The 27,492-nt window shown below is 39.2% G+C and overlaps 2 protein-coding genes and 1 long non-coding RNA gene across 3 annotated transcripts; 2 read left to right on the forward strand and 1 right to left on the reverse strand.

Annotated features, from left to right (window-relative positions):
- Positions 1-716: 716 nt before the first annotated feature.
- On the forward strand, positions 717-12,745 carry LOC122667825 (zinc finger CCCH domain-containing protein 18). Its single transcript, XM_043864268.1, has 4 exons — positions 717-1,073; positions 1,182-1,663; positions 2,134-2,720; positions 12,722-12,745. Exons 1-3 carry the CDS (start codon positions 754-756, stop codon positions 2,691-2,693), a joined length of 1,362 nt encoding a protein of 453 aa, XP_043720203.1. The 5' UTR covers positions 717-753; the 3' UTR covers positions 2,694-2,720; positions 12,722-12,745.
- Positions 12,483-27,492, forward strand: LOC122667824 (nuclear transport factor 2-like). The gene is made up of 10 exons (XM_043864267.1): positions 12,483-12,563; positions 12,815-12,894; positions 13,014-13,151; positions 13,305-13,593; positions 13,674-13,891; positions 14,189-14,369; positions 14,456-14,577; positions 14,667-14,732; positions 25,812-25,878; positions 26,717-27,492. The coding sequence occupies exons 2-10, from the start codon at positions 12,844-12,846 to the stop codon at positions 27,004-27,006; spliced, it is 1,422 nt and encodes a 473-aa protein (XP_043720202.1). The 5' UTR covers positions 12,483-12,563; positions 12,815-12,843; the 3' UTR covers positions 27,007-27,492.
- LOC122667826 lies at positions 15,310-15,853 on the reverse strand. Its single transcript, XR_006333865.1, has 2 exons — positions 15,575-15,853; positions 15,310-15,344 (listed from the first exon to the last, which is right to left on the reverse strand). It is a non-coding gene; the product is annotated as an uncharacterized LOC122667826 (long non-coding RNA).

The following is a 27,492-nucleotide window of genomic DNA, read 5'->3' on the forward strand; positions in this document are numbered from 1 at the left end:
TCTCCCACTTGTCACATTCAAAAATTCTCAAACCCTACAAATCATCCACGTGTCGTTACCTCAAATCCCTACTCCATCGGAAAACAACACGTGTTGAGTTGTATAACAGCACGATACGTGGCTTTACCAACTTTGAGGGTTCCGTGATATACAGCCATAAAGAGTTTCTCAGTGGGACCCACAGTGTCAGCAACAAAACTGTAGCACGTGTCGACGTTACAGAACGCTATGAGTCAGGTTGTCAGGTTAAAAGCTTTCTTATATCGACACCTGGAAGATTTCATGCACTTTCTAACCAGTAACGTCTAGTCGTACCACGTGTTGCTTCGAATTCATGCAGGCGTGCGGTCGTTGTTAAAATTTGTTTTATGGTTAATTAAAAAAAGGGGGAAAAAGAAATTAGGCAAACGTTTTCCCGCTAAACTCATACCGCTAATTTAGGTTTAATGGATTAACCGTACTTATTGCTTCCGCTAAATATTGCTAATCCTGTTAGGTGTCAACACAATCGTCCTTTTTCTCTTCTCAGCTTCTGCCACTTGTCATCCCTTCCCTATCTCGGACTCTTCTTTGAGGCCTTTTTATCTCCTTCGAACTCTCTCACAAAAATCTGAATCCAAAGAAGAGCTTTTGAAACCCAAGAAACCCTAGATCTTTGTTTAGATGTTTTAACGGAGAGATCTGTAGAAACTTTTTTTTGTGAGAATTTGCAGAGGTGATGAAGCTGTAGCTGGAAGATCTAAGTTTTATTTAATGGCGACTGCTTATGAGATGATGGAAGAAAACGAAATTGAGCTGAATTTGGGACTTTCACTGGGTGGTTGTTTCATGAAATCGGAGAAATCTTTGGGGATTCGGCAGAAATCTGTGTCGTCGTCTGGAGTCGACGAGAAATTCGACAAAACCGAAGCGGATCTCAGATCTAGCGTGTCTCCGATCTCCGGCCGAGTTTTTGGGGAAAATAAAGAAGTACAGATTGAAGGAGAGGTTTTGGATCCGCAGAGTAAGCGGAAGATTCAGGCGTTACGGCGTCAAGAGGCGAGGAAAAAGAGAGCAGAGAAGCAGAAGAAGGGTATCCTCAGAGTAGAAGGAAAAAATGGAGGCTATGTGAACGACAATGCTCCCATGAGAGCCTGTTCGATGGATGATAAGATGTTATTTGAGGCTCAAGAGTATCAATCGAGAGTACGAGATCGGGACATAGTTGAGAATGAAATGGATAGATCTGAACAGATCTGTAAAAAAGCTAAAGTTACCGATGAAGAAGACCAGCAAGATGTAAATCAAGCGTCGAAACAGAGTCAGGGCCCTGACTCTTCTTCTGCATTTGTTCCGGTTGTGCCTATGCAGTACCCTTTCTCGCATCTACAATACATTCCTTTTGCTAATGGGCTTCCAGTCCCTTATGCGGTGCCGTATTGGGCTGCTCCACCTGCTTCCGCCTCGGTTGGTGAAGAAAAGAATGTGTTTCAGATGGTTGCGTGTAGGGCTTTTCAGCCATTTCACGCACAGAACTCGAATGCCAATCTCAACTGTTCGAGGAGCAGTGATTCTGAGCAGAATGGAAGCAAAAGTGGTGGTCTGAAGCAATTGCAGTCCTCCAGTGGATCGCTAGGTAGTGCTTCTTCGGGGGTTTCTGATTATCAGAGCACATCACACCAAGGTAAACAACACTTCTTCTGTTTTGTTTTGATGGCATTCTAATAAATTTGATTAGTACCCCTGAATCTCTTGTTTCTTGCATGCTTAGTTTTTTAGGGATATATTCTCTTATTTTTGCTGTCTTATGTGTTTATTATTCAAGAGTTTTCAAGGATTAGTAGATGAAATCCATTGTTCTAAATTTGGTTATATGAATTATTAAATCGAATCACTATTGTCTCAGTCAAAGTTTGCAGAAATAAAATGTAGGTTCTTCTTTGTGAAAAAGTTTTCAAGTCAGTAGAAATGGATAAAAATTTGTTGGAAAAATATGTTATGGTGGGTTTTTCTGGCTGTTCTGAGTTATTTCTCCTAATTTGGCTAGGGATTTTTACAGTTAGTTTTCTGCATTTGATTTGTAAGAAACACTCAAGTGTTAGGTAATCAATAAATTTGTGATGAGATTAATCGTGAACCACTCTCATATTTCAGGGGGTTGCAGCAGCGATACGAGAAGCCATTCAAGTCGATCCGCGTCAGAGCAGCCTCAACTTCATACCATGTTTGTGAACAATGCACAAACGGAGCAGAGTGCTTCATCTCAACCAACAGAATCCACCCAAGGCATTCAAGAACCAGAACAAAAAGCTGAGAAACTGGTTTTCTCAAATCCCTTCCTAACAAACCCAGAAAAAACTGAGGGAAAACCCATCACAACCACTGATAACCCACCTCCTCCTCGTTCTCCTACTCGAGCCCCTCGGCCACCCAAAGAATCCAAGGGGGAAGCTAACAAGCCTCCTAAGCCACCACAGCATCAACCCCATAAGACACAGGCCTTGCCTCACATGCCATGCGTATCCACAACTGGAAATGGCCCAAATGGGAAAACCATTACTGGGTTCTTGTACAGGTACAATAAAACCGAAGTTAGCATCATGTGCATCTGCCATGGAAGCTCCTTCACACCAGCCGAGTTCGTGAATCATGCAGGAGGCACAGATGTATCAAATCCATTGAAGCATATAGTTGTGGTCCCATCCCCATTTTGATGAAGACTTGGATTTTTCTATTTGGTTAGCTAATCGTGATCAAGTAAGAGTAAGATGCACATAATTTTGTATAGTAAAGTTACATGGATTTTTCCTTGCAAATGGCTGGAAAAATCCTTTTTCTTCATCATTGGTTTTTTTAATATTTCTCAACTCCATTTTCTTTCACTAATTTTGCAAGGTTAGAAATTTGTATTTAAAAATCCTTGTCCGTTGCTGTATCTCCATATGGGGTGGGTAAATGATAGCTTGGTCGAAGGCTCTAATTAATTTGACAGAGAAGTTTCTTAGTTGGGTGATCCACTAAGGTTAGGTGGGTGATCAGATAATGTTACCCAGGTGGTCTAATCAGATAACCTGCTGCTGCTCCCTATTAAATTTGAGTGTTGTTCTAAAATTAAATTGGAGAATGAACCAAAATCTACACAAGGGTTTTGGTTTTTTCTTTTTCCAGTTGGGCCGTGGTTTTCATTAGCTCAAAACGGAAGTTGATTACTCTATCCATCTTGAATTTGGGTGCAGGAAAGAACGCCAATGCCAATCTTGAGTTAACTTTCAGCAATTTTTTCTTTCTTTTCTTTAATTATTTAAGAAATATAATTATAGGGTTAGTGAAAGGTTTGATACAAAAAGTGGAATTGAAGTTCCACAAGCATCTACAACCAAAAAAAAAAAAATGGTCGGTTAGAAGAATAAGGAAGCAAGAGCGTCCGTTACGCCATTCCCTTGTCTCTGTGGCAGAATATGAGCTACCTCAGATTGGCCCCAATCGGGAATTAGGAACTGGGATCAGGCTTGGCCAATCCACTCACAACTCCTTGAACCGTAGAGTCATGTGACTCTCTCGACAACACCATAATCCCATGGATTAGGTGTATTAAACAGAAAACTGGAGCCCAAGAACCTCGCTCAGAAGTCTTCTTTACAAACTTCACCAATCCTTGAGGTTTCATTTCAATGTAATCGGACTTATGAAATTGGACTTAAACTATGATTCTTGGATTCTAAAATAAATGGAACCTAAATTCTATATAAATGGACTATTAAATTGTTGCATCAAGAAATCGGCGGTAGGTCCTTCGGGTGCCGTAGCCTGCAAAAGGACGTCAGGGACAAGGGAGAATCGGTGTGATTCCGTCCTAGGATTTTTCGATGCTAAAGTTAGATCTCTCTCAGCAACAGATGAATTACTGGAATTCAAGATGACGAATGGGATAGAATACCTAAGTATTTATATCTGAGTATGGCGGTGTAGAGAGTCTCAGTTGGTGATAAGTATTTTTTGTGGTCGAGTCTATCATGTAGTAGATTGCCATTTAATGGGACGTAGAGTCCTGATAGGGAAGATGTTCCCCATTAGATAGAGGTTCCCTTTTGGATGATGATCCTTGGTGTTTAGAGTCTGGATTATATCACGGGTCTTTGAGGATAAAGTTCTGTTTTGGTGGTGACATCATAGCCGGATCTTGTTGGCTTGGTGTGGAAGATTTGATCTCTGGATGACCTCCTGGGCCTATTTGGATGAGCATTGAAGTGGCCGGGCTTTGATCCTCCTCCTCTTTGTACCAGGACATGTGGCATTTCATGATCAATATGCTTAAATGAAATGGAAATGCATGTGGATATGAAATAGATAGATGATAATGTAATGAAATGGAATTAATGAATAATTAGACATGTTTGCAACTCTTTCCATCATGGGTTATGTGATGGATAAGGTATTTATGATATCCTCACCTTCGGGTGAGAAGAGGGATCCTCACCATAGGGTGGGAAGCTTTGCCTGACCAGCAGATTGCCCCGCATAAGTAGGATGTGATAGGGATCCTTGCCTAGTCAGCATGATGCCCCATGTGCACACGAGATGTGATGTAATGGGTCATTTTAACCAGTGACCATATGTATAGGCTTATGGGTTATAATTGGAACCGACGGGTTTCCCATCTACCTCACTTGTGTTTTTTTTATTTTTTTGATGAGAAAATAAAATATATTACAATTAGGCGAAAGATACAAAGATGTAGTTCCTTGTTGCACTAGCGTTGTAGGAGCTTATTTGTAGAGACCCATTACCAAGAATTGTAAAATGATTGAATAGAGTTTATGTATGTTTTTAAATGGTTTGGAAATGGAATTAATGCATATCATGTTTATGAATAGATTGAATTTGAAAATCTTTTTTTATCATATGATGTCTATGTTTGCATGCAACGCGGCGATGTCTGTTTCTATTATGGGTCACTCCATAGATATTTTATTTTCTCATAGATCCCAAGCATGTGCAGTGTTGCTGTGTTGAATGTGTTTTTGGTGATACAGGTCGGAAGGACCCTCCTACTTAGTGATTTTGTGGGTAAAGACTTTTTTTTTTTTTTTGTGTACAAATATTTATGTGGACTTTATGAACTATGAACTCCAACATTATATAACATTTTAGTGGTATCATCAGAATTGGACATCTAGTGTATTTTTTGGATCCCATTGTTGGATCAATGTTCAATTAACCCTATTGCTATGTTGAGATGAAAAAAGTTCCGTGCATTTTTATAAGGAAAGACTTATGGTTAATGAGAGATTTATGAAATGCTAGTGCATTGTTAGGTTACATGAGAGATATATCGCCATCGTGGCCCTACCGAAATCTAGGCCGTGACATTCGTTTGATTGCAAAGAAAATTAAATGCAAGGGAAGTGAAAATTTTCAAATCAAAAAATGAAACTTTTGTAATGTGATGGTATAGTTAGTAATAAGATTTGTAAGCAACTTATAAATTGCTTAAGTTTTTGGCCAAAGATTTCATAGCATGCACGGTCGTGTCCCCTCTCACAAAGAGTTGGAAAAGTCATAAATCCCCACCCATATTTAATGCCTCGAAACCCCCACCCTTTCACATGCACGGCTTACATAGCCGTGTATGAAACTTGTCCCTTAAGTAATTTAATCATAGTTAGTAATAAGATTTTTAGATATATTTTTTTATTATATTTTTCAAATCCAATGCATTTTTTTTGGTAGGAAAATCCAATGCATTTGGATGTAAAGTAAAATTGAATTTCTACCCAAAAAAAAGTAAAATTGAATTTAATGATAAAAAATGAAATAAATTGGTGTTAGTGAAATAATCATGTGGGGTAATAATCAAGCAACGAGTTACCGCCAGGATTTCTTCTTCATTTTTTACCCGTTCGAACACCCAACCAACATTCCCTAACGTACACGAAGTTACAATTTCGGGTTTCGAACCTACAATTGGATTCGGGTTGAAATTGAGCCAAACTGTAACACTATTTGTTTGTCTCTCTTTTTCTCATATGAAATGACTTTATTGCTCTCTTATGTATAACGCCATTTTGTCACACTTCATTGGTCTGTTGTATGTTGCTTGCTCGTAGATCTGTATCACCCCTCCACCTCACCACCTCGACCCAAAAAAAAAAAAATCCACCCTACAAAATTTTAAGGCCCCGTTTGTTTAGAGGGAAGTGGGGTGGGATTGTTGGGAAGATGGGACCCACATGTTCCCATCCCAATTCTCCCACCGGCCCCCCTAATTCCCTTCTAAACAAACGGACCCTAATGGAAAAGAGTCCGGATCATCCACCCACATGGATAGAGAAATTTCCAGCCCTCATGCTTCTTTATGTGACATCTGTCCATTCTAAAATAGAACCAAATGGAGTGGATGAGGCACCATTACCACAATTTTTTCAAATATATATATTTTTTTTTACTTTTTCCCGCTAACTTACGAAAACGTGTCCAACATGAACTCCACAGTCTCCACTTCCATTCCTTCTCCCAATCTCTCTCTCTTCCCCACTTTCTCCTTTGTGTCTCTGCAAATTTAAAGTCGGAGAAAGATAAAAATCACCGCTGCTATTGCCAGACTCAGATCAAGTAGTCTTTTCAACTTTCGTACTCGAAAAATCTCTCTCCTCCATGTCTCTACATATCTAAAGTGGGAGAAGATAAAAGTCACCATTGCAACTGCTGGACTTAGATTGAGTCGTTGCTACAACTGCCGTTTCGAAGAATTGAAACTTCTCCTGTCTTGTGCGTGCCTCCACATTCTAGAACCAACTTGTTTTTGTATGTGCTTAAAAACCTCGAGCATCAACTGTTGCTCCCTTCTTTAAACATCTACCTTCATTATTCTTCCATTAATGTTGTCTCCGTTCGGGGCTTAACAGTCATTGTTGTTACTTCCCCCCCCCCCCCCTCCTTTTTCTCTCTTTTCAGCAAATCGATTTAACAGTCAAAACAATTAGTAGCAAAAAACCCAGAATCCGCCTATAAGCAAAAGAGAGAGATTTAAAAATGTTGGTCTTCAAACTCACCTATTATCTTATATTCATTAAATATTGCAGAAACTCAAGACCTCACAATCCTTGCTACTAGCTTCAAGTATCATGAACAAGGTTTTTTTTATCCCAATGATGAACTGAATTTATCTGGTGCTCATTTTGTTATGAGCTAATCCAACAACTCTTTGATAACAATTTTTATGTTTCAATGAAATTTTGAAGGGCTTCCAAACTTGTCATTATTCTCTATTTTGAGTAGGAATTAGATCAACCTATGGCATGAAAGCTTAGAAATTCCTACAGAAAAGAGTGAACCACCAGATTAAGAAACATCTCCTGCCACTTCCATTGAATCCCAAGCTATGGTTAGCGTGAACATGGAAGAATATTTTAAAGGGATGGGATCCACCCATGAAATGGACTCACTTATTACCTGGTGATGGAAACAAGGACTTATTTGGATTGATAATTGAGTCCATGAAAAAGTATTATGGACCTTCTTAGCTAGTCTGAGTTTCAAATACTCATTTTGGATTTAAAAATCTAAACTTTCATTAACACACACACACACACAAAGGAAAATAGAAAAGCTCCAAAAGCTAGAGGCACAACTGCTAGATGAAATAATTGAGAAAAATTACAGCCATTTATGGAATCAATTTGGTTATATATTGCTTGTCATCTTTGTTTCCTGCATTAATGCAGAAGGTATGAGCTTTCTACATTGCCCCCTAAAATGCATTTCCTTTGCTAAATCTTCTCAATATCAGCTACACTGATTCAATTGTTAGATCCTTCTACCACAATTTAGTTTGGTTATATATTGCTTTGGCAGCCACCTCCCTCCCCCCCCCAACCCACTAGAGAGAGAAAGAGAGAGAGAGAACTTTGCTTCTTTCTATTCTGTTTAGAAGCCTAAATTCTAGCAAGTCTTGAAGAATCAGTTTGTGAACCTTTAGTCATTGCGATGAATTCTACATACATCTACAAAGGATTATAGCGATACAATCATTCTGTAGGTAGAGTTTTTTGTCGCTCAAGCAACTCAGGGAGTTGTTTATGGTAGGGAATGGTGAAAGAGTTTCTTTGTAAGACTGAGGCTTTGTTTGGTATGCATTTCCATTCTTAGAATGGAGAATTCATTCCTAACATAGAATGGGAAAGCTATTTAGAACATATATTTTATATGGATTGCATTGCTCACCATTAGTTCTTCGTCACCAGTAGACGCTAATGGTGATGAAGAACTAATCAGAAGGAAACAAACCAAGCATTATGGAGATGGTGCACTTCATGGAATCCCTGGAAACAGTGGAGTTGTCCTTCGAGATGACGGAGGTGTCGAGGGTTTTTTATGCATTTGGTGGAGAGTTATCAATCGAAGACAGAGTTTTGCTAAAGACAAAATGGAGTTGCCTTTCTGGTTTTTCTCTTCGAATCATTTTCTGTTTAATCGATTAGTTGAAAAGGGATAAAAAGAAAAGAAAAAAATTAAACAAAAATTGTTGAGAGCGTACTGGCGATGACGGAGAATTCTTGATCAAAGCCATAGTTTCGCCAAAAGACAAAGTGGAGATACTCTTTTGGGTTTTTCTCTTCGAACCGTTTTCTGTTTAATTGATTTGCTGAAAAGGGAGAAAAAGAAAAGAAAAAAATTAAACAACAATCGTTAAGCTTGAAACAGAGACGAACAAGTTGGTTCCAGAATGTGAAGACACTAGAGGTTTCAATTTTTCGAGTACTAAAGTTGTAGAGACGACTTGATCTAAGTCTGGCAGTAGTAGCAGTGTTACACCCGCACCCAAAATGCATCCAGTACCCCCGGTCAAATTGGATTTCTACTAACGGGTAATGCCACGATGGCAATGGTCAATACCTGAGACCTTGAACTTTAAATTTCTATTATACGTATCCCCTCGAAGCCTTGAAAGTACGGGTCAAAGCCCCGCAGTTTTCCTTGAGGTTTGGGCCTTGACAACTGCAACAGAGTCACGGACGTATTCACTAGACTGGTTCCGTTCATGGATCCGTCCGTACTGCTTCTTGCCCTTTTGAAGTATTTTCACGTGGGACCCACGTCCCCATGCCCTGGACACCATAACTAGATTTTCGGAGAGGGTGGACTCCCACCCTTACCTTCTTTTTGTTAGTTGGGCCATGAAAGTGGGTCCACAAGACTTAACTTAAAATAAATAATGAGTTCTTCTATTTTAACTTGAACCAAACAAACCTTAAAACTAATATGCCTTTATATGACCATAGGCCAAGCCAAATCTGTCCTAACCAATTAGACTTGATAGGTTGTGACCCTAACCAAACAGGCCTTAAGGCCCATTTAAACCTAAAAGATCATTCTTAGTCATAGGGGCACCTAGGCAAACAAGCCTTAAGGCCTCTTTTGATCTTTAAAGGATAGGGCTTAGCCCCATATTCTCCCATCTCTCCCCCTCCAAGCCAAAACCGTGAAGGAGAAGAGGAAAGGAAGAAGAAGAAGAAGAAGTAAGGAAGAGGAATGGGAGGGGAAAGGAAGAAGATGGAAGCCATGCCAAAAGGGTTTGGCTGCCCTACCTCTCCTCCTCTTGTTGTCCAGACAAGGATTGAAGAAAATAAGAAAAAGGGAAGAAGGAGAAACGAGGAAGTGGATCTTCAAGGCTGGCTAGGGCTGGGATTGGAGCTCCACTCATCAAGGTATGTCCTATCTCTTGGTACCTCCCTCTTCTCCATCTACACTCTTGAGTTGAGTAGGTTCCTTGGGGTTGAGCTAACCTAGGGTTCCATTTGGGACTCAAGGTGAGGCTTAGTCCTTAAATGAGACTTTAATAGTGAAGAACAAGCTTTATTGAAGGCTTCTATCAGTTGCCTTGCAGCTTCAGTTGCTAATCCCTTGGTTTTGGACCAAAATAGGATTAGATCTTTATGTGATATTGGATCCATAAGGTAGGCCTAGGTTCTAATGACCCTAGGAAGGCCCAAGACACTCCTCCATGACCCTGAGTACCATGTGAACTCCAGGTTCCAAGATGGAGGGGAAAACCTTAAGAAATATCGGAGAGAACTCCGACGGACTCACGAACGGAGTCACTGTCGTGGTTCCGTCCATTCAGTGTTTTCTGGTAGTTGGTTCGAACGGATGTAGGAACGGATTTACTCTGTTGCCTTCGTTTGTGGTTTCGTTCCCTATCTGGAATGTCTCAGGGACCGAACAGATGCAGGGACGGATTCATGAAGAGGTTTCCTCCGTGGTTCCGTTCGCTCTCGGGTAGGTCTCAGGGTTTGAACGGATGCGGGAATGGATACAGGTGGAATTTTCATCTGTGGATCCGTCCCTCGTGTTTTAACCTGTTGGCCTGAATGGAGTCAGGGACGGACTCACCCTGTTGCTTCCGTTCATGAGTCCATCCGTGCTATCTTGGTTGAAACTCAACTTTAACTTTAGGGGCATGACGTGAGACCCCTCTATACATCTTTTGACGTTTGCTCTTGCGTTCTTAGGCTACCCAACTCGATGGATAGAAGGTGCACCGGTGAGATTCATGTCAACCAAGCCGGGTGATACCCGAGTTAGGTGAGTGGGTTTTGGGTGATTTGTTTGGGCTTGAATATCTATTAAGCAATCATTATCATGCTATTATATGAGTATAAGCATCTTGTGCATTGCATTACTGATCTTGATTGTGAACGGTTACTAATGTGATGTGATAATGTTCTCAATTTGGTATCGGGTCACGGTGCTGGGTGTACCGGTACTGGAACCCCAGAATTAATTATGAAACTTGTTAACTATCATCCTGATCTGTATGCGCCGTGCTGTGCTGGTACCCAGATACTAGATGAAATGGGATGTTGATGCACCTGGAATACCTATCGGGACGATAGGACTTGCATATAGTATATCTGTGGCTAGGATTCTTGCTCCCTTATGTTACGACCCTTACCAACAGGGGTTTATGTGTTGGATAGTTTAAACACCTGTTGCTTGTGGGGGAGAGAGGTCAGGTCAGGGATAGTGATGGCTATCGGGGTCTGCCATTGGGTGGTCTGATGGCTTCTACTGGCGTAGGCTCCCTCGTGATAACTGAGATTTCATTGTGGCGATAAGTTAAGTGACCCACAGTGTCTCCTGAATTATCACAGTAGCATGCACTTGATTTAGACTTTGTATGCTAGATGGAAAATGAATCTAACATTTGCATGCTTCATGATATGTTTGAAATTGCGTGTTTGGGTGTATGTGCATTCTCCTTTACTCTCTCACTAGCTTGTAGAGCTAACCCCGTTGCGCAACCTCTTTTTAGTTGATATGCAGGTAATCTCTTGATGCACACTTATGATTGCGAATTGAGTGGAGCCGATGGCTTGGACTTGGTTGTCGATGTACATCTAAGAATGGTGCCCTTGTAGCATGATTTAAATATTTATTTCTGTATTCATCTTCATTCATATGTAAATATACAGAAATTAATGGATGGATACGGGATATTGTAACTGTATTATGTGTTATCACTAGAGAACTGATGCTCGGTATTTATATGGTTTAAAATGATTTACGCTTCCGCTAACCTTAATCTCTGTAATTGGAACGATTTATTCCATTCAGATACGTTCCTTGACATTATCATGCATTAATAATTGGGTAGACTGTGGCTCGGGACACTGTATCTGTGATCCTAGTAGTATTGGAAAGACACTTGTTGTCCCTGTCACCCCCCTTTTTCTTATAGTTTATCCTTCAATGGGATGGGGGCGTGACAAGCAGCGGTTTTTATCTTTCTCCGACTTTAAATTTGCAGAGTCACAAAGGAGAAAGTGGGAAAGAGAGAGAGATTGGGAGAAGGAATGGAAGTGGAGAATGTGGACTCCATAGTGTGGAGTCCATGTTGGACACGTTTTTGTAAGAGCGGGAAAAAGTAAAATAAAAAAGAAAAAAAAAAAATTTGAAAATAATGTGGTAACGGTGTCTCATCCACTTTGTTTGGTTCTGTTTTAGAATGAACAGATATCACATAAAGAAGCATGAGGGCTGGAAAATTCTCTATCCATGTGGGTGGATGATCCGGACTCAATGGACCCATTGAAAAGAAATTGACATCACTATCCTCCGTTCAAATGCTAGTGTGCTCCCCTTGAGGCCAAGATCTCCATGTGATGGATGTATCACTATCACATGAATTGCCCTTAGGGCTCAAGTCCTCACCTACACGTGTACGAGGTATTAGGACACAAATAATGACCTTAAGTAGCCCGCCATTTCCCCTAAGATCTATGCAACATTGGTGTAGGGATAGCCGGATAGGGAGAGTCGGAGAGATGGAGTGGACTTGATTTGATTCTCTTCCTTATTCAATTACTTTTTTTTTTTAAAAATTGATTAACTAAATAATTAAGATTTATTAATTGTAAACATAATAATTAAAACAAATTCAAGAAAAGGGCTTTCAAACTCTCGGTACAAAAGGGCAAAACCTCCCACACTTTTGGTTCCTCTCTCAGTCCCTCGCACCTGTCAGACACTAACGCCAGAAAAAACCCTAGAAAGCGCGAAGGGAGACGATACTCAAACGCCAGGTACGCCTCAGCCTCTTTATCTTGTTCTTTGATCCGTAGTTTAGGTAACCTCGATTTCAAACCTTTAAAAAAAGCATTTATTTTTTGGTTTGGTACTTTGATTATGAAAATCGTCTCCTACTATCGGTTTATATATCGAGTTACTGATCGAATTTTCGTTTTTTTTTTTTTTGGGTTTTGGGTTTAGGTTTTCTGATTCTGATTCTCATTCTTTGTCTGACAATAATGTTAACAATAATTGGGTTCGTTAGGTTATTACTTTTCCAAGTCTCGATCATTAATGGCGTCTCCGCAGCAACCTACCGCTGGATCTAACCCGACTGCCCAAGTGGTCTGTTTTAATGCTTTTAATGCTTAAATCATCTATGCTTGTATTCTCTCTTCATCTTTTTGTTTATAAATTTCTTCGTTTTTGTTTTTAAAAAAAAAACATGAAACCGTAATCTCCAGGTCGGGAATGCTTTTGTTCACCAATACTACAACATCCTTCATCAATCACCCGAGCTCGTGTATCGATTTTACCAAGAAAGTAGTAAGCTTGGCCGCCCCGAGCCTGATGGAACCATGAGTTCAGTCACGACCATGCAAGTGAGTTCTTTTTCCTGTGACATTCGAGTAACAACTTAAAGACTGTGTAGACTAGGCTATTTAGTGAAACGTTTCTAGTTTCTTGGTTTAAATGCTTGAAAAAGCTGCTATCCATATATAGATTTGTCATTTGGGTAATGTTTCTCTCGACAGGCTATCAACGAGAAGATACTCTCTCTCGATTACAGTGATTGCGTAGCAGAAATTAAGACAGTAGAGGCCCAGGAATCACACGAGGGTGGAGTCATTGTCCTCGTGACAGGGTATCTCACTGGGAAGGATGGTGTGAGGCGAAATTTCACCCAATCCTTTTTCCTTGCTCCTCAAGACAAAGGTTACTTTGTTTTGAATGACTTATTTAGATATGTTGAGGAGGTTGAACATCATGGTGGGGAACAGAGTTTGGGCAACGGTGTAGCTACTCATCCAACTCCGGACCAGGGTATGTTTTAGCTTGATTCTTGTGTTTATTTATTACATGTTATTTTCTTCTGTTTGATTAGAATTCTTGATTGCCTGCAGATCCTGCTCAGGCACAGTGGGTTGCTGAGCAAACAACTGCATTGCCGGAGGAAGAAGTTAATGGTGAGGAAGTATATAATCCCTCTGATAATGAGGATGGTTCTGTTGTGGAAGAGGAAGCACCAGCACCCAAGGTTGTTGATGAGATTCCAATCAAGGTGGCAGAATCTGACTCTGCTGTCCAAGAAGAAGCGCCTAAGAAATCATATGCTTCGATTGTAAGTCATACATTCAAGTATAGCACAACCTTTTTCTTTGCATCTTTTCTTTTTACAAATCCCAGCAACACTCCGTTATGTTGATGTCTGGTTGTATCAATTTGATGTTTGTACCTTGACATGCATATGATTCCTCTTGTGCACAGTATCATAGAGTACTGTGTAATTGTATACATTGTGTATAATTAACTGATTTTGTAGTGGTGGAGTCATTGTGCTTGGAAGGGTTGTGTCTCACAAATGATGTCAACACAATGATGGACTGACAGATTGTTGAAATGATTGATGTTATTGCAGGTGAAGGTTATGAAAGAGATTGGAGGAGGGCTTGTGTCAGTTCCTACACCTTCTCCTGCAAGACCAGCTCCTTCAAATCAGGAGCGGTTGGTGGCAACTCCTCCACCTCCAGCCCCAGCAGCTGAAATACCAGTTTCCAGTTCAAATGCAGTGGAAGGTGGCAATAATCAAGAGGGTGAATGTATGATATTTTGTTACCATCCTGATCTTGTTTCCCAAGAATCCGTGCAGAAGACTCTTTCACTAACCGTTTTAGCCTTGTTGCAGCTGATGGTCACTCGATTTACATTAAGAATCTGCCACTGAGTGCTACACCTGTACAACTTGAGGAAGAATTCAAGAAGTTTGGTCCTATCAAGAATGGTGGTGTTCAAGTTAGAAGCAATAAGGTTTGCTCAACTTCAATCAACTGCTTGCTTGGCTTTGATTTTTTTCTTTTTAGATCTTATTATTAACTGTTTAGTGTCCTTATTTTCAGCAACAGGGGTTCTGTTTTGGATTTGTGGAGTTTGAGGTGACAACTGCTGTGCAAAGTGCAATAGAGGTACAATGCATCACCTTTCTAATGAGTGACATTTTCTGATTCTCTTAATATTATGTCACTTGATGATAATTATCAGCTGACAATGTCAATCTGTTAATGCAGAAATAGGATTCTATTGAAAATAGTTTCTTGTTCTGTTGCTTTTCTCAGGATTATAAGTAGCCTTGGTTTTTTTCATTATTCAGTATTAATTATTTGTTTTTCTTATGTCTTCTATTCTGCTGACAAACTGTCTTTTATTGTATTCTAACGCCTATGTCTCTTTGGTGATGTTTCAATACTTTGAATCAAGACTGTTATTTTGCTTCAGCTTGTTTTATGAAAATAATGTTAAGTTTCTGTTTGGTGTTTTCTGTCTGTGTATTATGCATAACTACTCCCTGTTTTCTGTCTTCATTTGTTGGAATAAAAGATTTTATTACAACTTGAAAGAAGGGTACATTTGATGAAAGACAAAATATAGAACCATAACAACTGAGGCAGATATTTCACTGAAACTCTGACCTGGAATCTAGATCAGCCCTGTTGACACCCGTCTTGGGAAGGAATCTTCTATTCCTCTGTTACTTTTTTTCTCTTTTGGCAGTTTAAATAAGCTGATGTTTTAAAACTCTCTCCTTCTTCATTGGTACTTATTTTGTGTCTCATACTTCTTACTTGTAGTTTAAATAAGCTGATGTTTTAAAACTCTCTCCGTCTTCATTGGTACTTATTTTGTGTCTCATACTTCTTACTTGTAGTTTAAATAAGCTGATGTTTTAAAACTCTCTCCTTCTTCATTGGTACTTATTTTGTGTCTCATACTTCTTACTTGTAGTTTAAATAAGCTGATGTTTTAAAACTTTCTCTTTCTTCATTGGTACTTATTTTGTGTCTCATACTTCCTACTTGTAGTCTATGGGGCTTTGCTTTTGGGTGATTCCTTTGTTAATTAGGAAATTACTTCTCTTTACAGTCATAATTTTGCATAGAACTGCCAAAAGAAAAAGAAGAAAATCTCCTTTTGTACAGTCTAAATCATCTATTATGTGCTTTAGTTGTTATGCTCAAATGTTGTGAAAAACAAACTGGATATCTTTAAGAATAGTGTTGGACCATTGTCCCCCCGCATCAACAGTCAGAATGGCCTGATACGATCATCCACTACAGCAGGGTTGTGAAACATTTTTTTTTTAATCGGTTGAAAATATTGTCCGAATGCAATTTCCCATTCATATCAGTTTTCACATGTTTTCTGAGCTTTTTGATGTGGCGAGCAGTCTGATAGGATGATACCAGAAGTTGATGTTGCATTGTTAATTGGCAGTTGGCACTATGAACAGAGCAGTGTGTCAGCATTGCATGAAAAGTAATTAGGATAGCAAAGGTGATGCAGCACCAAGTAGGAAGAAGAAGAAGAAGAAGTCCTGACATTAGGGCTTAGTTAGGGAGCCATAGATTAGGTTTACTTTGCTAGTATTTTCCATACTTAGTTTATTTGTCTGTTTTTAAATTGAACCGGTTCAAAATTTGTTGCGTCCAATTGGTTCAATTGGGTCAATTTAAGTTATTTAGCTAAGTGTTATTTTAACTTAAGTTAATAGGGGTAGTTAGGACATTTTACTGTTTTAATTATTAGCTTTTAAATTAGTTCCTTCCCTTCCACGATTTAGCAAGGGGGAAGTTAGATTGTAATAGGATTTGGGCTGTTAGCCATATTATAAATAAAACAAATCGTAGTAGGCTCCCCCACAGATTATTTGAATTAAAATTTCGTTTTTGGTTGGCTGCCATTGCTGCTGCTCCTTGCTCCCTTTGAGTGTGTGCATTCTTGTGGATCTCAAGGTGGAAAAGGACTGGTGGAATCTGGTTGACTCCTTACGCCGTGACGGCTGGGAGGATCTTCTTCAATTCGAAGGTGGTTCTATCCTTCGCATCTGTTCAAGCTGCTGCCACTGGAATCTCCAGTAAGTTTAACACCCAATTTCTTCTTCTAACCCTCTAATCCTTTCCCCCAATCAATCCCCTTTATTTTTTGGTTTGAATCCCATAAACCCCAACTCCATTAAACCCTAGATCTTGCTGCCCAACCATATTTAACCATTAGAATTACTTCAAATTCAAACCACAACCTCTCCTTAATACCCCCTACACTCGACCTAGCCTGCTGCCTCATCCTAGCACCCTAAACCCTAACTGACATTGTCTCTGTGAAACCCAAGAACACCCTAAATTCTGTAAAACCCAACCCAATTCAGCCATCAAAAAACTCCCAAATTCTGGTCGAACCTCCCTCCCACTGTCCCCTATACTCGATCCAAAACCCTGCCCCAAGTCCCACCTCTAAACCCTAGTTTTGACTGTTTTCCTATTTCTAAAACCCGAAACCCTAACCCTAATTCTGCAGAATTTTCAAACCCATTCAAACCCTAATATTTTTATGCTATAATACCCCCCTAGACCTGCCCATTAAAACCTTATAAACCTCATCATCAACATCTCACTCAAACCCTAGTTTTACCCTAATTTACCCATACTTAACCCAATCTGCCAGCACTGTTTGAGTTCCTCGTTGACCTGGCTCCTAGTAGGACTCTCTAATTCTAGGACGACATTAAAAGGTTTCTGCAGGGATCCATAAAAAGGGACGAATGGCTGGGTTAGAGCTTGAAAGGGTTTCAGTTTTGCAATATGACTTAAAAATAGAGTCTGAGGTTAGGGTAGTCTATTTTTTGGAAGGAGGGGTGGGGGTTATAAATAAGTTAGGGTAGTCAAGTTGGATTCGTGGACCATAGTTTTGGGTTTATAGAGTATGGTAGTGTGCTTCAGCATTTGAGTTTATAATTTCTAAGGGTAGGATAACTACAAAGAACACTACCAGACCAGGTTGCTGCTGTTCAAGAGTTATGGATGGCAAGGTCATTGATTTTGATCAGCTTGGAACTTAACGTCAACTTGATTCTTATGGACAGAGGGTGAAATGTTGGTTTTCTGGTAATATGGTAGGCCAATGATTTATCCTTGTACAGAAATGTGAAAAAAAAAAGAGAGATGGGAGATGAAAGAAATGCTTGGTGGATTAGTTTGCAACAAAGTTAGTGGTCATTTCATAGTTGTCAAGGCGACTAGGCGACTGCCCAAGGCACCTAGGCGCCCACCTAGGTGTGCAGTATATGTAATATAGCAATGCTAATTTTATATAATTATGCTTATATCCAACATAGAAGCCATATCAATTCAATATAATATAATTATGCTAGAAGTGACTTAATATGAAAAAACCAGCATATAATAAACAAACCATAAGATATAATATAAGCATATTCATCAAAAAACACATCAATAAACTTAAATCAACTTATACTCTTGAAGTGTCAAATAACTAATATAATATAAGGCGTGCTGATACAAGGCCACAAGTCGGCTCTAGGTGGTCACCTTTCTTGCATCAAACAAGGCGTGTTGTCGCCTTGGACCCAAGAAGGCACCTGGACGGCTAAGCGACACCTTGACAACTATGGGTTGTTCAAAGGGTGAGAGTGCCACATTGGGCCATGTCAGGTTGACCCTTAAAGATGTCCCTTCCATTTTTTATGCAGATGAATCACATAAATGGGCTTATTTTCGTAGAAATAAGCCTTGGGTTGGGCCTTTGTTCCAGTGGGTTTTTATTGTAATATGACACTTTCATGGGACTAGATATGGATAGGAGGTAGGAATGCGGGATTTACTTTATTAGTTAGTTGAGTCCCATTTCTATATTTGTATTGTTATTAATTATTATAGTGTTGTAGTTGGGTTAGATTAGGTCTCTATGAGTCCAACCTTGTTTTAAATTGTTTTCCTTTATTTTGGGCTGAGTTTTAGTAACAGTAAACTACCTCCAAGGCATAGTTGTCAAGGCGTCGCCTAAGCAGCACCTAGGCGCCTTGATTTTTCCCTCTTCCAATGCCTAGGGCCGTCTAGACCAAGGTTCTAAATCTCAGGTTTCGACCAGCCAGAAATTGAGATATGGTCGAAACCTGGTACTTTTTCCCTGCCAACTCGACACTTTTGTTTCAAGGCCCATAAATGGTTTTTTAGATCTGATTTTTTGTATACAACCTATTTTTGATATTCTAAACACTATGCTTGAAATATTTTCCACAAAGAAAAAAAACTCAAAATGGTACTTGTGGTTATTGACCCAAGTTTACTGGTGTACGCTGAAAGATGCACTAAATCTGGTATTATAAATACTTAGTTCACATAAAGTTAAAAGTACAAGAACACTGAATAATACATGTTAAATTGGTGTCCATCCATCATATATAAATCATATTTGTTTTCAAAAGTATGTTGTATGGAAATGGTTTTTATAAATCAGAAAATAAAAAAATTGGCCTACCAAAAAATAAATCCGACTCCGTAGAGTCGTAGATTGGGCCATTGGTGCTAACATATATAAATTTCAACAAATTCTACCTTGTATTCAATAATGTTGCACAAAAAATTTGATTATTGTGTAGAGAACACTATTACCTTTGAGAAGAGAGGCTCACACACTGGATTAAGAGAGTTGATGTAGGTTGTAGATGCACCAAATGAAGAAAATATGCGAAGAAATCCACACTTTTAAGCTAAGCTCCTGCACCCTGTATCGAAACCACCAAGATATCTTGTGTTTTGATCGAAACTTGCGAGAAATGGCAAGTTTCGATTTAAATGCTGGTTTGGGTTGGTTTTGATCAGTTTTGACAGAAACCAGTCGAAACCAACTGAGATATGGTACTTAAAATCCCACCTTAACTTGTCTCGGTTTCTTGTGAAATCAAGATATCTCGGTTGTTTCAGTTGGTTTCAACCGACTTCTTTTTTCATGTTCTAGACGCCATGACAATTATGCTAGTAAGCTATTGTCTCGAGGAGTTTTTAATGTAGTCCTATATAGGCAAGGCCTAATAGGAGCCAGGTAAGATCAGAGTTCTGAAACTGTTTGCTAATTAGGCAGATTTGGGGCTGTTTAGGGTAAAACTATGGTTAGGTTTAGGAATTTGGGTAAGGATTGTATATGGTTTTAGTATGCAGGTTTAGGGGGTTATTAATTATTATGGTATAAAGAAAGTAAGATTTGGATAGGTTTAGAAATTTTGTAAATCTAGGGTTTGGGTTTTGGTTTTAGGTTCTAGGCTGTAAACTAGGGTTTAGAGTGGGGTTTTGAGGCTGGGTTTCTGGTTGAGTGTAGCTGACAGTGGGGGAATGGTTCGATCAGAATTTAGAGGTGTTCTGATGGTTAAATAGGTATGGACAGAATTTAGAATGTTTTTAAGGTTTTTGGGTTTTTTGGGAGATGAGAGGAATTAGGGTTTAGATGGTCAGATTGGGTTCAAAGTTGGATCGAGTGTAGGAGGGAGAGGGAGAGATGTCTGCTGAAAGTTTGGGACAGATCTGATGGCTGGAAGGTAGTTGCTTGAATTTCAAGCTATGGATCGAATGGGGGGAAGTTGCAGGTTTAATGGAGGCTAGGGTTTGATGGATGGATGGGGGGTTTGGATGTGGTCTAATGAAGGGAATGCTGGGCAGATTGTGAAGGCTAGGGTTGGAGGATTAGAAGAAGAAAGTAATTGCAGAATTAAATAAACTACTTACTTGAATAACACTGATCTTCAACAGTAGCAGATTGAAGAAGAGCTAAGAGAGGACCTCCCGGTCTACAAGGTGCTAGGAGTCACTGGGGATTCCAGTCCTTCAATCCTTGATATGACTCACCAAGGGGGAGGTCTTGATCTGACTCACAAGATTGGATCTCATAGGAGAGAATAGCAGCAACAAAGGCAGCAAGCATAAAACTGAGTTTTTATTAATCGAAATTCGTATTCAATGCTGGATTCCCTTACAAGCTTATATAGAAGACTAAAAAATAGACTTAGACACTAAAAAGGAAAAGCCTAACTCAATCCTTAACCTATTAGCTAACTTAAACTGACTGGGAAACTAAAATAGACTCAAAATAGAGTCCTAATCTAGCCTAACTAAACAACTAAAAGAAAAACTAATAAATCACTTAAATTGAACCATTGGTTGAACAGGTTCACTTTAAAACATCAAATAAAAAGCTAAGTATGGAAATAAAACTAAGTATGGGAGCTAATCCCGTATGCAACCTATTTACGCATATTTTAGGCCCATAGAAGTGGCCTATTACATTAGAAACCCATGGGATCAAAGGCCTAACATGTATGTAACCCAACCCTAGACTTATTCCCAATGAAACAAAAGCCCTATTTGGTAATGAATCTGCATCAGTTTTAGGCTAAGTTGATTCAATTTGTTATTTCATTTACGTAAGATATTTTTCATAAATAAGCAAATATCCCCTGTTTGAATCCAATAAAAATAGTTGAAAAATCAAATTTCAAAAGGATAAAAAGTCGACCCCTCAGTTCAAGAACAAAAACTGGATTTTCAGTGGTAGGTGACATTTTCAACTTTTTAATGTTGGGGTTCTCAAATCTAAAAATTTCATAAATCATAATATGGTAAACATTGCTAAAAACCAAAAGTGCAGTAAAATATTCATTTGTTTTGATGTCTAAAAAAATATTTTCATTTAGAACGATTTTGATAACATTCACGCATACCAAATTGAGTTTGACCGGATCACAACTCCGTCAATATAAATCAGATTTAAGCAATCTTGGATTTGTTTCCACTGATGTTGAAGAATCAACGGATGAGTTGTGGTTAGGGGTAAAATGCCACTCAAACTCAGAGCTAGCTGGTTCTCCCAAGTTGGACATCTAGGGATAAAACACTATTTTGGTGCGGGCTGCGAGAGCGGTATCAAATCGAGGAAAACTTTGAATTCTAGATATTACCCCCCCCCTAAAAAAAGGGGTCAAGGTCAGCCAGTTAGACGATGGGGGATAAGCTTCATCATCGAGAGGGAAACAGCCCGAGTCACCAGCTAAGGCCCCTAAATGACCGCTTAGTGATAAAGGAGGTAGGTGTGCAAAGACAGCCAAGAGGTTTGCCTGGAAGCAGCTACCCTTGAAAGGGTGCGTAATAGCTCCTTTATTCATTCAATATTCAATGAATGAATTTGAAAATTAAATTCAACTAACCTTTTAAAAAATATCAAGTAGGTAAAATAAGATTCAAATAGTAGCAAGTACATAAAATAAGATTCATAAGGAATTCTTTCATTTCCAACAAATCAAAGATTGCTTAAATCTGATTTATATTGAAGGAATTATGTTCCGGTCAAACCTAATTTGGTATGTGTGAATGCTGTTTAAAATCACTTGGAATGAAAATATTTTTTAGACAAAAACAAATGAATATTTTACCGCACTTTTGGTTTTTAGCAATGTTTTACCATATTAAGATTTATGAAATTTGTAGATTTGAGTAAAACCCCAGCATTAGAAAAGTTGAAAATTCCACCTACCGCCGAAAATCCAATTTTTGTTCTTGAACTGGGGGGTTGACTTATTATCCTTTTGGAATTTATTTTTTAACTATTTCTATTGGATTCAAATAGGGGGTATTTGCTTGTTTATGAATAATATCTTAAGTAACAAAATAACAAATATAAAAGTATTTACTTAAATGATATTTGGCACAAATAAGTGTTTGTCCTGGTTTCCAGCCAGATTTCCTCAAGTCTTGATGGGGATAAGTGACACTTATATTAGTGTTCAGGTTGAAACTAGTGAAATATGGTCGAAACTTGTCGAGTGGATTGAAACATGGGTCTTTTTAAAGTCGATGACCATCTCGTCTTGGTTTTTTACGAAACCGAGATTTAGTTCCTTGCTTCTGATTCAGTATTCAAGCTATCAGATCTTATTGGAGTACTCTACATCAAGCCATCAGATTTGGATCTAATTTGAAGAGCTGTTCCCTGTCAATTGGTCCTACATTCGACCTAAGTCTCAGCCCCATCGGTTGGCTGATTTTCAGAATATTGAATCACTATTAAATTCTGGTTTACAAACCCTTACTTGATCTGCCAATTTGATTTGCTTGCTGCCTGGGAATTTCTATTGTTGGAGTTAGCTATCTTTCAGTTAGCTCTGCATTATGTGGAGTGGCTATCACCACTGCTCATGTAGAACTTTTGTCCTGTGTGTTATTTATGGGAGAGGATCGGGCATGCCACCAGCTTTCGGTAAGCTAGCTGCATACACCAATCAAAGGCTGGACACAGGAGGGCAAGGGGGGTCTTTTCCGAAGGGGGTGGAAAGAGGAGGATACATGCTGGGCACCCTGTTGGCGTGCCCTGCCTTTTCCCTTTGTTTATTTATTTGTTATTGTAAAGCAACACTCTCAGGCGTACAAAAGTCAGGTTTACAACTTGTTCTTTTGGGCTTTTGTATTGCGTTGTTTCACACCCCTAGTGTTTTGAAAACACTGGTTGAAGCTTAATATCTTGCTGAAGTTATATGCTGTGCTGTGGGTGCTCCTGGTTAATGCTTTCTTAGCCTTGACCTTGGAGTCGGTTACAGATCTGTCACCATATGAGATCTGGTGATTCATCGATGAATTCCCTTTGGCCTTGCACTTGTCGTTTTAGTGTATCAACTTTCACTAGTCTGTTTCTCTTAAAGTTTTTGTTTCCTTGTCTATACGCCCTATCAAATGGATTTAGACAATCCTTTTGGTTTGTAGTATTGATCCCTACATGCATTTTATTTTCTTGTCTATATGCCTTATCAAATGGATTAGACAATCCTTTTGGTTTGTACCATTGATCCCTTTGCGCCTTTTTTTTTTGATTGGTTTTCTGTTTTTCTTTTTTGGGGGGGGGGGTGATGGTTTGGTTTGAATGAGGAGATGCAAGCAGATTGTTTTTGGGCCCTGCCCTGTGTGCTTTGCCTGATTGTAAATTGGAGAAAATAGAACTAGTGATTGATGTAGATCAGAAGAAAAAGAAAGCCACCAACAAACCAGACCATCAAACTGGACCACAAATGGACTAATATGTGTAATTTTGAGTGTCCAATGGGTTGTATGGGCCGTGGGCTTTATATTTTTGGGTTTACTATTGTAGTAGACCAATTCTATAAGCCGAATATTAGGGATTTAGGTCCTATGCAGGATTAAGTAGTTAATTTCTATTGTCTGTTTATTAGTCATTACCAATATTAGGTTTCTATATCCTTGTAAGTTTATTTAGTTGGTATTTTGCTCTCCATTAGCCAAGGGTAGTTTCTATTTTTGTATCAAGGGAATTTATAAATGAAGGAAGAGGTAGTTCATAGCCTCCAATGATTTTGACAGCAAACTTTGAGTGCTATGTGCATTTGTGTGAGAGAGAGACAGCAAACCCTTGGTGATATTCCAGGGTGGAGATTGGTGAAGGCCATCTCCTATTTGGTTGGAGACCAACATATCCCTTTCTCTCGTTGCTTCCCGTTGTTTCTATTTTCATTATTCTGCCATAAACCCACATCTGAGAAGAACTGAAGGACTATTCTCCCCTCCTTTGTTGCTGTTGATCAGTGGAATATTGTCCCGCTGGTTTCTCCATTTATTTCTGGTTGAGGACTCAGGAATACAACCTGCGGCTCTACTGTTATGGAGTTTCTATTTCAGCAGACTTCAAGCCCAAGGATTTCTAGATCCAACCATCAGATGCAGCCCATATTTTGAGAGATCAATCACCTCCCCAGCCTTCTCCTTCGATGGAGGATTCATCCTGATCCATTGCCTGATTTGAGTTATTGGTTAATAGAGTGATCATATTGTGGGACTGGTTCCTAGTTGACTTTTTGGGAACTGTGGGCTTACATCTGTGAATTCCCCCTGCCCCCACCTAATGGATGGTAGAACTCCAAGAAGAATTCCAGAACCACATAGGGATAGGAACCAGAACCAGATTAGAGAAAGTTGATAGTCGGAACAAATCTGGTTGGGCCAGAACCTGGTTGATATAGTCTAATTAACGGGGAGAATATGAGAGTAAAATTTGATTACAATCCAATGGCTAGATTTGAGACATATTGAGGTTTCCTGCTGGAGTTAGAAAACGTGAAAACCCAGACGGAAAACAGAAATTGGTAGCAGTGATTTATGGGCATAAAACAATCGACTGATAGTGATCCGATCTAGTGATTAAACAATAATATATGCCCTTAAAGCAATAACTGAAACCATATTCATAAAAACCAGAATTGAAGAAGTAGCCTTGAAGTAGAATTGTGGAATATCAAACAGAAATTTGAAGATTAAACAGAAGCGGAATCCTTGATTAACGAGGCAATTCAATAGCTGGTTGTGAAGATTAATTCAAGAATATGGATTAGAATTAAACAGAACACAGAGAGAGAGAGAGAGAGAGAGAGACTTGTGATATTGGAGTGACCTAAAGTAGGGCTTTGCCTCCAGTTGTGATTGGAGTGACCTAAATTCAAATAATAAAGCAGAAAATGAGGGTCTGCATCCACAGAACCAAGGTAAACTAACTCAACTTCTTCAAATAATAAAACAGAAAACAAACCCAACAAGGCTGGACGTATAGATTCCTAATCCAGCCTACTGATAACAATCTAATATAAAATAAAATAAGGAAATAAAACTCCGAATTATCCCCATGATTGGAGATTCTTGCGGGAACCAGATCTGTAATTGCAGGGCCAGAATTGAACCAGAAAACTGGACCAGACTGAATCGCAGGCTATCCTGGCCTTTTTTCTTCTCTTTCTGCTAACACTGCCTGAATTCTGCATCAATTCCCCTCATTTCTTCCCCCACCCCACTCCCACCCTTGTTTTGTTTAATATCCAGCGTGTGTTTCTTGTTTCTTCTTCACATAATAGTTTGGGCATCAGTATGTTTTTTTTTTTGTTTTCTTAAATCCCTGTTTGGAAAGCGTTGTATAAACTGAAGGAAAATTGTATGAATTTTCTAAACATCGAAAAGTTAGAAGATCATAAACTATTTAAATGTGTCATCGACTTGTATTAGATCTGCAATGCAAGAGGAACCTTGATGTTGTTAGTTTGAAATGCTCAGAAGATTGATGTTAACAACCCCCCAAAATTTTTTTTTTCTAATAAGCTTTATGGAGATCTTTTTGGTATTTATTTCATGGGAGATTTATATTGTCTGTTTCAGGCTTCACCTATTACTATTGGTGGTCGCCAAGCTGTGGTTGAGGAAAAGCGGGCTTCTAGTTCCAGAGGTAAGTGTGGATGAATCTAATTCCTTGTCCTTTTTTTCATTTTTCAATTGCAGTTGAAGAGAAGTTGAAAAATGGTTGGAGAGCAAGGATCCATGTAGCCGACCCCATTGAATTGGGATAAAGCTATGTTGTGGTTGCAATTGAAATTGAATTGTTGAAGACTAGTCCATCCTAATCAATTTGATAGGGAAAATATGTTGTATCTCAAAGTGAATTGTCTGCATGCGTTTAGGACTTCCTCCGCCAAAAAAAAAAGTCTACATGATCAAATGCATGCTTATCTAGTTACTCTTCAAAGTCAAGTTTGGTGCCAAACTGTAGCCATCCTCACCAAGGATAGAATAAATTACATCCATTCCATTATTTGGCCGGCCAAGGGATTTTGAAGGGTATGGGGACGGGGGGAAGTGGGAGGATGTGACAAAATAAATTGGTTCTTCCCAAAAAAAAGTATCATCCATTCCATATTTGTCCTGCCAAGGGATTTTGAAATATGGGGCCGGAATGTGGGAGAGTGTGATGAAACAAAATGGTGCTTTCCAGCATATTTCTGGTGCAGAAAGATGCATCCATAAATAGTAATTTTGTCCTCAACTAACTTAGGAGAATAGACCCTTGTTGAAGAACCTTATAATATATTCTTAACTGGCAAGGCTTAGATTTTACTAAGACTAGTAAGGTCCACATGCGTTGATTACAAAATTTTTTGAACTTAATTCTCACTGGTAAGGCTCTCATTCCTTTTGTGCAGCTCCTATCTATCATGTAGAGCGGTGTAAGGCTTGGTCTTCTTCCTACTGACTTTAACTTGAGAAAGTGTTTTTTTCTTTTTCTGCAGTGAACAACAGGGGTCGGTTTCCACCAGGGAGAGGGAATGGTTTCAGGAATGATGGGGCAAGAGGGCGTGGAAACTATGGCAATGGTAGGGGTTATGGTCGAAATGAATTTAATAATAGGAACGATTTTGGAAACAGGGGTGGCAGTGGTAACAGAGGAGGATCGTTTAGCCGTGGAGTTGAGGGTGGAAACCAAAGGGATGACTATGGTGCTCGGGCTAACCGCACTGGTGGTTTGGCTGTAAATGCTACAGCTAAAAATGTGGCACCAAGGGTGTCTGCTCCTGCTTGATGTTTGTCTGAAGGTGTGGGCAGGTGCTCATTGTAGTTCATGTTCTGCAGATTATTGGTGGCATGTGGATGTCAGCTTTTTCTTGCCATTGTAGGCGTAATGATAGCCATTCAGATTTTTCAATCTGGACTCTCTTAACCTCTTTTTGTTTTCTGTTTTCATTTTTGGCTTGTGTACCCTTCCTGGGTATAAGCAGCAATAGGTAGGTGGTATATGGTTAGTTGGTAGAATTGCTTGTCTAGTGTGTCAGTAGTGTCAGTATCAGTGTTGTACACCATTCCACAATTTTCTGCCCATTTTTATCATTTTGTAGCTTATTATTCTTTTCATGGAAGTTAACTTTGAAGGCATTTGCCTTTGTTTTTTTTTACGGCTTCCATCGAGGAAATGGGGAATTGGGAGTTTGGATGTACTGGGATTGTTTTTTCCCCAGTCTCATTTTTTATGGAATTATTGAAAATGTGATGAGATTTGTTTTATTCGTAT

The sequence above is a fragment of the Telopea speciosissima genome, chromosome 7 (assembly GCF_018873765.1).
Source record: "Telopea speciosissima isolate NSW1024214 ecotype Mountain lineage chromosome 7, Tspe_v1, whole genome shotgun sequence".
NCBI classification, from domain to species: Eukaryota; Viridiplantae; Streptophyta; class Magnoliopsida; order Proteales; family Proteaceae; genus Telopea; species Telopea speciosissima.